The sequence below is a fragment of the Anomaloglossus baeobatrachus genome, chromosome 1 (genome assembly GCF_048569485.1).
Source record: "Anomaloglossus baeobatrachus isolate aAnoBae1 chromosome 1, aAnoBae1.hap1, whole genome shotgun sequence".
Lineage (NCBI taxonomy): Eukaryota > Metazoa > Chordata > Amphibia > Anura > Aromobatidae > Anomaloglossus > Anomaloglossus baeobatrachus.
The window spans coordinates 372071651-372084505 of record NC_134353.1 but is presented as its reverse complement, the minus strand read 5'-3'; the positions used below and the strand labels follow the sequence as shown (position 1 = coordinate 372084505).

General features: G+C 44.2%; 1 protein-coding gene across 1 annotated transcript in view; it reads left to right on the top strand.

Moving 5' to 3' along the window:
• HGSNAT (heparan-alpha-glucosaminide N-acetyltransferase) overlaps positions 1 to 10536 on the top strand; it is a 75184-nt gene extending 64648 nt beyond the window's left edge. Inside the window, exons 17-18 of the mRNA XM_075352490.1 lie at positions 2317 to 2429; positions 8720 to 10536. Coding sequence (XP_075208605.1) covers positions 2317 to 2429; positions 8720 to 8901 — 295 coding nt within the window. The 3' untranslated portion in view covers positions 8902 to 10536. The remainder of the gene's footprint in view (positions 1 to 2316; positions 2430 to 8719) is intronic.
• The last annotated feature ends 2319 nt before the right edge of the window (positions 10537 to 12855 follow it).

Here is a 12855-nt window from a genome sequence, read left to right as displayed (position 1 = left end):
ACAGAGAGGCTGATGCTGGGGACAGAGAGGCTGATGCTGGGGACAGAGAGGCTGATGCTGGGGACAGAGAGGCTGATGCTGGGGACAGAGAGGCTGATGCTGGGGACAGAGAGGCTGATGCTGGGGACAGAGAGGCTGATGCTGGGGACAGAGAGGCTGATGCTGGGATGAGAGAGGCTGATGCTGCGGGCAGAGAGGCTGATGCTGCGGGTAGAGAGGCTGATGCTGGTGCAGCATGGCGGATGGAGCACGTTTGGGAGTGCGCAGCATGGCGGATGGAGCACGTTTGGGAGTGCGCAGCATGGGGGATGCAGCACGATGGGGAGTGCGGAGCATGGCGGATGGAGCACGTTTGGGAGTGCGGAGCATGGCGGATGGAGCACGTTTGGGAGTGCGCAGCATGGCGGATGGACCACGTTTGGGAGTGCGCAGCATGGCGGATGGAGCACGTTTGGGAGTGCGCAGCATGGCGGATGGAGCACGTTTGGGAGTGCGCAGCATGGGAGATGGCGCACGATGGGGAGTGCGCTGCATGGGGGATGGAGCACGATGGGGAGTGCGCAGCATGGCGGATGGAGCACGTTTGGGAGTGCGCAGCATGGCGGATGGAGCACGTTTGGGAGTGCGCAGCATGGGAGATGGAGCACGATGGGGGGTGGGCAGCATAGGGGATGGAGCACGATGGGGAGTGCGCTGCATGGGGGATGGAGCATGATGGGGAGTGCGCTGCATGGGGGATGGAGCACGTTCGGGAGCATGTTTGGGAGTGTGCACCTCCCCCCAACACACGCACGCACGCACGCACGCGCACTGCACAACACACCACACACACACACTGGGAACCACAAACAACTGCCCTACACAGACACCCACACACACAGACAACGCTGCACACACACAACACCCAACACACAAACACCGCGGCACACACAAATATGCGCACATACCGCACAACACACACATTGCACAAAACATACCTCCCCCCAAAACACACCACACACACCCCACACCCACACACACAACGCTACAGACACACAGCGCTCCACAAACAACGCAACACACATACAACACTGCTCTCACCCCCCGCCACACCCAGACAACACCCAGAACATGTACAGCGCCCTACACAAACACTTGGTAACTACACACAACAACATCTATATCTATATCTATATATATCTATATATATCTATATATTAGAAGGTGGCCCGATTGTATGTATTATATATATATTATATATATATATATATATATATATATATATATATATATATATACTTATATATATATATAATAACAAAAATCATACATGAACTACACAATACGTAAATTCTAGAATACCCGATGCGTAGAATCGGGCCACCTTCTAAAATATATATATATATATATATATATATATATATATATATATATATATATATATATATATATATATATATATATATATATATATATATATATATATATATATATATATATACATATATACATATATACAAAACAAATCAGGAAGCAGTCCCAACACTAAACTTTGCAGCCTGTGCGCAAAGACCCTGGATAGTGACAGGGAGTCCCGACAGGTTCATATTATCGATTATCGACCTGTAGCCAAATCTACTACCATGTACATTATAGCCTGATACCACACAATTCTGTAATATAGTTTTGTTGGATGAGGCCCTAAAGTATATGTCACCAGGTTTTTCTACCCCATCTGAGAGCAGCATGATGTAGGGACAGGGACCCTGATTCCAGCGATGTCACTCACTAGACTGCTTGCTGCAGATTTGATAGAATCACTACTGCTTGCTGCAGGTGTACTAGTTCTCTGAATGCTGAGCTTTCTATAAGCCCCAACCCACACCATTGATTGACTGACTGCTTTATGCCTATGCACCGTATATACAGAAAGCTACCAATCAGTGGTGAAGGCAGGTTTATACAGAGATCATGAATATGGAGGACTACATGACAGCAGGTTTGCTACTCCTTTAGTGATAATCTCCTACTGATAAAACAGTGATTTTATTTAAACCGCAGAAAGTAGCCCAGTAACTGTCATGTCGCTGGAATTAAGGTTTCTGTCTGTAAATTTCCTCCTCTCAGATTAGGTAGCAAAATCCTGGTGATAAATTTCTTTAAGTATGAATACTAGAAGTTGAATAGAGACAAAGGACTTGTTGGCTTTTATTTCACAGTAACAAGTATATTGTACATGTCTACATTCAATCTTCTATATTCCTCCGCTTGTTGTGTACAGTACATAGTAACATACATAACATTTAATGTGTTCAATGATGCTTTTACCCCTTACAGGTCCATGTCCTATGTGACTACCTTAAGTTGTTTTGCTTTCTTCCTTCTGATGCTGATCTATTTTTTGGTGGATGTCAAAAGAGTTTGGATGGGTGGCCCATTCTTCTATTCAGGTACGAAAAATGTAAACCGTGAATGAAGACTTTATTACCAAACAAAACTATAAAAGAATGAGCCAGCTGTTAACATGATGATTATTTTTACCCTGCTTTTTTTATTGTGTTGCATGTAGGTTCATTTTACATAGTTTTAATGGAATCTGTCAGCAGGTTTTTGCTACCTCATCTGACAGCAATATAATGTAGCCAAAGAGATTCTGAATCCAACAGTGTATCACTTAATTACTGGCTGCAGCTATTCTTACGCAAAATAGGAATTGAGTTTGAAGCGGAGAGCTGTCCCCACCGACACCAGGCTCTCAATAGAGATTGTGCATTGACTGGAGGTGTCAAGCACAACAGGGGCAGGTCAGACTGCTCTGCATGTGAGTTTCTGGTCCTGCAATGTTAAGGCCCAGTCACACTAAACAACTTATCAGCGATCCCAACAACGATCCAACCTGATAGGGATCGCTGGTAAGTTGCTAGGAGGTTGCTGGTGAGATGTCACACTGCGACGCTCCAGCGATCCCACCAGCAACCTGACCTGGCAGGGATCGCTGGAGCGTGGCTACACGAGTTGCTGGTGAGCTCATCAGCAACCAGTGACCAGCCCCCAGCCAGCAGCGCCACGTTGAAGATGCTGCGCTTGGTAACTAAGGTAAATATCGGGTAACCAACCAGATATTTACCTTGGTTACCAGCGCACGCAGCTACACGTGCAGAGAGCAGGGAGCAGCGCACACCGCTTAGCGCCTGCACCCTGCTCTCCTAGTTACAGCACACATTTGGTTAATTACCCGATGTGTGCTGTAGCTACATGTGCACACAGCAGGGAGCAGCGCACACCGCTTAGCGCTGGATCCTTGCTCTCCTAGCTACAGTACACATGGGGTTAATTACACGATGTGTCCTGCAGCTACATGTGCAGAGAGCAGGAGCCGGCACAGACAGTGAGATCGGCGGAGGCTGGTAACGAAGGTAAATATCGGGTAACCAAGGACAGGGCTTCTTGGTTACCCGATGTTTACCGTGGTTACCAGCCTCCGCAGAAGCCGGCTCCTGCTGCCTGCACATTTAGTTGTTGCTCTCTTGCTGTTACACACAGCGATCTGCGCTTCACAGCGGGACAGCAACAACTAAAAAATGGCCCAGGACATTCAGCAACAACCAACGACCTCACAGCAGGGGCCAGGTTGTTGCTGGATGTCACACACAACAACATCGCTAGCAACGTCACAAAAGTTGTTCGTTAGCAGCGATGTTGCTTAGTGTGATGGGGCCTTTAATCACAGGGTTATAAAGTCATTAGTTTAAGTAAACAATTACAAACACACAGATAAGAGAGGCAAAGTAGCGGTTTGATTTTTTGTTTTTTTAATCCCTACATCATGCTGTCCTTGGCTTGCATATCACAAACCTGCTGACAGATACCTGTTAGAGAATCGTGTACAATTTTTAAGCACTCGCTCACATTAGCGTTTAAATCGGTTGAGTGCAGTGCGTGAAAATCTTGTATTGCACTCGGACCAATATTAGTCAATGAGGCAGAGCAGATCTGCACATTTTCTTTAATTTTTTTTCTTTTTTTTTCTTTGGCATGTCACAAAATTGCAGCGTATTTTGGTTCACGCGCAACCATACAAGTCTGTGTGCATGTGAAACATTGGACTGCACTGGTGACATCTTAGTACAGTGTGATATACGCATCAGCTGACAATGGAGCAGATAGCTGTCCTTCTCCTCCCCTGTGATTCGATGCTCACATGTGACAGAATAGCAGAGTCTGAGCCGAGTGTCATTAGCATCTCGAACCTGATGATCTTGCATCGGATGCTCTACCCTTGTGTGACTCCAGCCTAGTCAGGGAGAATATAAAACCTAATTATCCCCCTATCGAGTGTAAGGAGGAAAAGTGACCCATAGACGATAAATATAAAATATTAAAAAAAAGTATTTTATTGAATTCATTTGAAAAGATAATATACTACCCAAACAAAAAGCGTAAAAGACAGGGAGATACCCAAGCAATAGCAGCAGAAGTAGTACAAAGTGACAGTGCAAACAAAGGACCCAATTCCTTACAAAAATCCTATAGCAATATTACAGAACATACAATTAAAGTGGGGTCCGCAGCAGGCAAGCGGGTCACTTTGACCACCCAGACCTACAACCAACGTATATGATTTTTAACCCTCCTTGCTTTTCATAGATATTCCCACTAAGGTTTCAATACCCTACATGTGCAGGTATTTGTGCCGCCCCCGTGCCAGCAGCCGGCGCTGCTCTGATCCGGACCCGCTGCGTGGCTCGAGGGATCCTCCGGACCCGGGGGTCACGCGGACACGCCAAATGAAAAGGGGGACGTAGTTGTACGGCCTTGACCGTACTTGGTTCGTGACGCCACCCACGGTGTGTGGTGAAGTGGGACACCACCACTGCTGTTGTGGGATACCGGGGGAGATGTAATGGCAGCCAGATGTTAACCCCTCCGTGGGTAGGGATGGTTGCCCTGGGGCCCAGTGTCTCTGTGCATGGTATGGCGGTGGCAGGGGCCTGCGCGACCGGATGTACCAGGGGATGTTTGGTTACTCACAAGTAAATGAATCACACAAGTCTTTTGGTAAACCAAGGTGCTGGTGGCTGGCCGCCGCGGCCGGTTGTACTCTGGTCCCCCACCTGGGCTGGTGGTCGCCGTCTCTTCCTCTGCACTGGTTGTGGTTGTGTGTTTGAACTTCACGGTGTGGAACACGGGAGTCTGCTCCCGGCTTGCTGTGTGCCTGAGGAGCCGTGCCCGCTGATGCTGATCCATGGGATCTATGTGCCCTGGCGGTTGCCCTATCCCTATCTGTGGGTGGTTGTCTGCTTTTGGGACTTTGGTTGGGACAGGACCTGTAATCCTGCCCTCAATCGGTTGATTAGCTAGGCCGTTTGTGCCGGTCCTGGCTTCAGGGTCCGAGTACCCCCTCTGTGCACGGATTCCGGTCGGGTCTCCGGTGTCAGTACCGGTGAGCTCCAACCCTGCTCCGGTCCTTCTCGGATCTGCCGAGCCATCTTCCCGTATCCTGCTGACGAAGACCACCATCTGTCACCTAGCCAAGGTACCAGGGCTCCAACCCTGGCACCGTTCAACTTGAACTTCTCCTCTGCTGGAGCTACACCTAGCTCCAGGCCACACTCCTCTCAACTTGAACTACAGACTAGAACTGTTTGCTTTCCCGCCCCGGGCTGTCAAGACCCCTAGGTGGGCGTTCCCTAACCGCCTGATCCCGCCCACTGGTGTGCCTGTCTTGCCCTTAGGGGGGAAACTACTGTTTCAGGTCAGCTGTATGTGACCTAGGTGAGGGATGGTGTTGTGCGGGGGCCTATTGTGTGACTACCTGGTTTTGCCAGGGCGTCACATATAGTTTACTGGGCCCCGCGGTGTCTTTGCTTTACTTCTAGCCGCATTTATGCAGTGTGATTTATATATGATTCTTTATACTGCAGGTTTTGTACAGCATTGTCTAGCACTTTAAGGCTATGTACCCACGCTGCGGAAAATGCGCGGATTTTGCCGCGGATTTCTCGCGGAAAAGCCGCGGATTTCCCGAAAATCTGCAGCTCAGGCACTTCCCAGCCATTTCTATGGCATTTTGGAAATGCTGTGCCCACGCTGCGGATTTTTCTGCAGCGGATTTCGTGCGGATTTTGATCCGGAAAAATCTGCAACATGTCAATTATTGTTGCGGATTTTCATCCGGATTTTGGCTTTAAAATTGGGGGGGGGAAAAAAAAAATCCGCATCAAATCCGCGGTAAATCCGCGGCAAATCCGCACCTTTGAAAAGGTGCGGATTTTGCGGGAAAGCTGCGGATTTTGATGCAGAAAAATCCGCAGCTACATTCTCCCGTGGACACATAGCCTAATTGTATATCCTGTAATATTGCTATAGGATTTTTGTAAAGAATTGGGTCCTTTGTTTGCACTGTCACTTTGTACTTCTCCTGCTGCTATTGCTTGGTAATCTCCCTGACTTTTACTGTTTTTGTTTGGGTAGTATATGTCTTTTAAAATGAATTCAATAAAAAAAAAAAAATTATGTTTATCGTCTTTGGGTCACTTTTCCTCCTTCACGGGTTTTTGCCTGCACTCGGTGGGGTTATTATTAGGTTTTATATTTCACTGTAGTTGACATATAACGGAGTTTTGGATTTCATTAGTCAGGGAGAATGTCTACGAATAGTTGCCTGCGGATCATAACATTGCAATTAAGTCTTATTATTATGATGTACCTATTGCTATATTTTGCCTACTTAGAGTGTAACCATCATTTTAATTTCATAAATCAATAGCACACATGAAAATAAGCAGAGGTACAATCTGTATTCAGTGAAGACTTTCCCATTACTGAGATAGAATCTTCTCAGTAACATCTGCCATCTATGTAAATAGAGGGAGGAGCTAGAGACATAGCTCCGCCCCCTCCCTCTTCTATCTACATAGAATCTCTTCTATAATAATCTGTAACAACTGCCATCTCCTGTTTCAGTACTTCAAAAACCACTCAATGAGAAAAACCCGTTTACCTCAATGGGAGTAGAAACCAAAGATTAATTGGATACAAGTACAGTTTACTACTGACATGGATATTAGCATTGCACTTTATACCATTTATTTATGCTTTGCTATACCTATTTGTCCTTTGTCATGCTAACAGGTGGTCTGCATACCTACCCACTTTTTCATAAATTCCAGATTTGTGGAGTTTATGACTAATAATTCAATAGGATAAGGCACTTCTAGCCAAAAATAATTGCTAGGGTGCTCAGGTAGGTTTCCGAACCATATATAGCAAAATATAAACAAGGCACTCCTAGATCCAGTGAAAAAATAATATTTTTTATTAGATACTCAGCGTAGTTAGACGTTGCGGCCCACACATGGCCTTCATCAGTAACTAGCACCTGAGTTGAGGAGGAATAGATTATGGTATGTTGTTGCCGTCAGTGCTAAAGGGAACACTAATAAATGTAACTTGCAATATCTCACTGCTAAAATATGCAGGTGTGGGAACGCAGGCAAGTAATCAGCTATGGTCTGCAGTTTTCACATTAAACAATTATGCAGTTGTAGTAGCGCAAATGAGTGTTCAGCTTGTACTCAGAGACTGGTCACTGCTGCATGATGTGGTTGAAAATAGCGCTATTCACAAAGCTTCTGTGATAACAGCCTGTGAGTAGCAGTATCCACTGACATGGCCTGACATACAACACTGGCTACTGCTACTCACAGGCTGTTATCAGAGAAGCTCCGTGAATAGCGCTATTTTCAACCACATCATGCAGCAGTGACCAGTCTCTGAATACAAGCTGAACACTCATTTGCGCTACTACAACTGCATAATTCTTTAATGTGAAAACTGCAGACCATAGCTGATTACTTGCCTGCGTTCCCACACCTGCATATTTTAGCAGTGAGATATTGCAAGTTACATTTATTAGTGTTCCCTTTAGCACTGACGGCAACAACATACCATAATCTATTCCTCCTCAACTCAGGTGCTAGTTACTGATGAAGGCCATGTGTGGGCCGCAACGTCTAACTACGCTGAGTATTTAATAAAAAATATTTTTTCACTGGATCTAGGAGTGCCTTGTTTATATTTTTTGCTATGACCAATAGCTTCTCCGACCTAAGCTGTGAATCCCTGCAGCTCCCCCAGAATGACCAAGGACATCTTGCCTACTTCTCTAACTAATGCGCTTCTTACTTGGGATGTCAGTTAGGTGTGGACGGCCATGTCTTGGTAGGTTTATATTTGTGCCATACTCCTTCTATTTTTGGATAATGGATTGAACAGTGCTCGGTGAGATGTTCAGAGTTTTGGCTATTTTTTTATAACCTATCCCTTCCTTACTCTTTTTCACAACGTTATCCATGACCTGTCTGGTATGTTCCTTGGTTTTCATGATGCTGTTTGATCCCTAATGCTCTCAAACAAACCTCTGAGGCCTTCACAGAACAGTTGTAGTTATACTGAGAATAAATGACACACAGGTGGACTCAATTTACTAATTAGGTGACTTCTAGAAGCAATTAGTCACTCAAGATTTTATTTAGGGGTATCGGGCCACTGGGCACCTCACAATTTTCAGACATAATATATATATGTGACATTTCCTTTTACACTTGTATGTTTTCAGGGCACTGTATATAATATTTGGTAAGCCTGTGCTTGCAGTTATTGTAAAGAGTACAAGATTTGTCTATGCCTGCATGGTCTGGTATTATCCGACATGAAGTAAAATCTTGTTTTCCTGCAGGAATGAACTCTATCCTTGTTTACGTTGGCCATGAAGTCTTTGAAAATTATTTCCCGTTCAAATGGAAGATGGAGGACAATCAATCACATGCCCAGCACCTTACACAGAATCTTGTAGCCACTTCTATTTGGGTGCTCATTTCATATATCCTATATAGAAAGAGGATATTCTGGAAGATTTGACCTCAGATTGTTTCCTTTGTACCAAAGGAAGTGCCATTCCCAAATAGTCCTAAACTGTAACCTAAAGAACTTTACAGATCTGTTTTTAATGCTGTCATTTATCACATAAGGCTTGTATAGTGTGGTGCAGAGAAAAAGGGAACATTTTAACAAAGGTATAATTGTGCCCATAACAGTTAAATTCTTATATAAACTAAAAGGCACGTAAACACTAATGCAAATTAATTTCCATGTACACATTTGATTCCAATTCCACTTTTTATTTGTTAATCAGTTATCTTAACGTTATAATTCTACCTCCTTCAGCAGTCCGGATGTTTAATCATGCCTGCATTAGAGGTTTACTCTTCTAATATTGTCAAATGTAAGGTTTTAGTAAATTTTAAAATATATTCTGTGATTTCTTTTCCTGAGGAAGGAGACTGATGTCTCTGAAACGCGTAGGAACTGTCAAATAAAAAGGAAATCTTTTAATTTACCCGCATCAGTGGTTTGTAGCGCGGCATAAACCTGGTCTTCTCTTCTACCTGTGTGATACAAAATATATTCTGTGAATGTTCATTAAGTATAATCATTCATCAACAAATGTGTTTAATTTGTGAGATTTGTTAATATTTTATATATAATAATTAAAGACTTTAGCGGGATCTGAGAGCCAAATCATGTAATGAATGGAATATTGTCAAATATGCACTTAAGAGGATCTTGCATGAAAGTTTTTCATGGTGAACTGAACACACAATGTAATAGTGGCTGCAGTGCAGAATAAAATGTTATAGGGGTTTTTTTTTTTTATTTGCTTCTCTGTTGCAAAGATACTAGTAATCAAAATATTTGACACCTTAGGCTATGTGCGCACATTGCGTAACTGCATGCGTCCTGCGTCCCCTGCATAATCTATGAAGAGTATGCAGGAGACGTGCGCACGTGGCGTGTTATAGTGCAGCGCTTCGGCTGCTGCCCGAAGCTCGCGTTCTAAGAAGTGACATGTCACTTCTTTCCTGCGCTCTGCCTGCAGGTCCCGCTCTGTCTATGGGAGGGGCTGCACTCAGAGCGCATGAAATCGGCTTTTTTTTTTCATTACGGACTTTTTCTGCAGCGATTTGAAGCGTACGTGTGCTGTTCAAATCGCTGCAGAAATTTCTGCAGGGACAGTACGCAACGTGCGCACATAGCCTTGGAGTAAACTTTTGTTAAGTCCAGTCGGGCGTTATCAGACCGTTTTTACTGTAGGCGTGTACTACTTCTCCCTTTATGACTTGCCCAATCATAAGCCGTCAGCACCACAGCAGCTAAAGAACACGCCTCTCAATAGCTTAGGTTTTTCAGTTTGTGAGATGTAATGGTGTACAGCCCTCTCCTGGTTACATCCCAGGAATAAATATCTAAAATCACCCACTTGTACTTCACAAAAGGTGCCAAATAATATGATTGCTAATATCTTCGCCATGGAAAGACATTATTTAAAAAAACATGTTTTATGCCGCTCTGCAGCCACTATTACATTGTGTGTCCAGTTCAACATTAAAAATTTGGTGACAGGTCCTTTTTAAGATGACTTGTAAGTTCATCTAATATGTTTGTTTTAGTAAATAATTGTATTCTCCATGAAAAATAAACAATTCTGTATTTTTATCACTGTTCTGGTTATTTCTCCTGAAAGTGGGCTAAGATCAATAAGGGTTGTCTAGGATTAGAAAAATAGGGATAATTTATTTCAGAAACCGCACAACCCTTGACAATGGATTGTGACATTGCAGCTCATCTCCTTTCACTTTAATTGCACGGAGTTCAGTTTTGTTTCTTACCAAACATAACCCATGGTCAGGAGTGATGCTGTTTCTGGAAGTAAGCTCCCATATTTTTCTAATCCAACACTGAAATTGAGGGGTTGCTTCTTTTTTATTTTTTTTCTTGTACTAAGTGGGTGTCAACCGTGATGAAACCCCTTCCCGACATTAGACGTAAAGGTATTTCTAAATTTGCAGTACACTAATGGATGTACTAGTGTGCCCTAGTGATTATGCAGGCAGAGTGATAACAGCAGGAGTTTGGCTTAACTGATAGCCAAGCTCCTGTTTTGACAGCCAGTGCCAGTACCGCCCCAGGCAGTTAGCTTGCACGGGGCGGTAGTCGTGTGCAGGGTAAAGTTCTCTTACTCCCCGTGTTCCTACATGAAAGATGAGGTCCTAGCTGAGTGTGGGTCCTGTTGCTACGGGAGCTGTATACCCTTGCAGGATGCATGCAGAGGCGGGCTGGGCTGGGAGGCAGGGGGACAATTGCCCCCCAGGCTGCTCTCCCAACTATTGTAGAGGGCCGCCCGCCTGCTGCATAATGTCATTATAACACACATGGCCACACACAGTGAATTGCGAGCAGCTGTGTCTCTTCTACTGTGATGTGGCCGGGCACACTGAGACATTAGGGGCAGACGGCGCTGATCGGCCTCATAGTACAGGAGACACGGCCACGCGCAGTTCACAGTGCGCGGCCATGTGTGTTATAATGACGTCATGTATCGCGCGCTGCCTCCATCAAGCCGAGGAGCATCAGACAAGGGTTGCGGTTACATCCCAGTGGCTAGAACCTTCCTGGGTAAATAAACGAACCCGCAATTGTGGAGTCATCAATGCGGCTATCTTGTGGCCACTCAAGCACGTCCTTAAAATACAGTATAATGAACACGAGAAAAAAGGACATATCCAGTCAAAATCACAACCTCAGATAATGCATATAAAAGTCAATTTTATTATAAGACCAGATAAAAGACAGGTTGGATTAACATTATGTATAAATACAATTCAGTACAAAAGTAGAGATCATAGAGTAAACGAGGACCGGGAAAAGCCGCACAGTTTCTTTGTTCGTTTTTTTTGTGCACTGTTTTTAATTGATTGCTCTTTTTGGATTATTCATAGGTCCCATTAACCTTTTTCTGCCATTAGTGAGGCATTTTTGGTCTAAAATCAGTCCTGCTATGAATCAAGCTAAGCACATTCCTCAGAATGATCATCTGGCCGTCATTCTATACTCAGGAGGGATAATAATGGTCGATTCGACTGCGGAATGTTTTTTGTACATGCATGTATATGCTAAATTATATATTTGTACTGTGGGGTGTTTTATAGCGATACAGTCACCCCCCCTTTTTTGGCATTTGATATGTATGTACATTATATATATATATATATATATGTATATGTGTATATATATATATATATGTATATATATATATATATATATATATATATATATATATATATATATATATATATATATATATATATAATATATATATATATATAGTTACTCTCTATTATCCCTCCTTTCATTCTTTTCATTTTTCACCCCTTCCCATCTTAACTTTTTTCTTCTCTTTCTCTTTGTGATAGTCTCTGATACTAAACTTTATGTACATCTATGTAACCTCATACTGAGACGTGTTATGTATCAGACCCTGACTGGCCATACATCTCCCTTCTTTTTCCCCCCATTACCCTCTGTCTCCACTGCCATGAATGACTACTTGAGTGGTTGATTGCGCAATGCGCATGCGCCCACCCACTCCCTTGTCATTCATATGACGCGATTCTGTCCTGTGCGCGCGCTTCCATTCTCCCCTCCCTGTGCCCGCTGCCGATGGCCTCCTTAACGCTGACACTTCACGTCACCGCTGGAGAGCCGGAAGTGACGCGGGCGGGGACATGGACACGCGCCCCGTGATCTGGGCATAATTGACAGCTTGATTCACTTATCAGCCCTGACGATATGACTCATAAGCCTCACCTGGCTAGGTATTCCTCACTGGCACTTCTCCTTCCATACCTCCCCCTTATGAAGCTCTAGGCGAGACGCGTAGGGGCACACAACTCTGCGATCTGGCTGGTGCGACCTGACACATGGGTAAGTGTGATTAGATTTGTGACATGCTTTCTGACATGCTCCATCTGACAC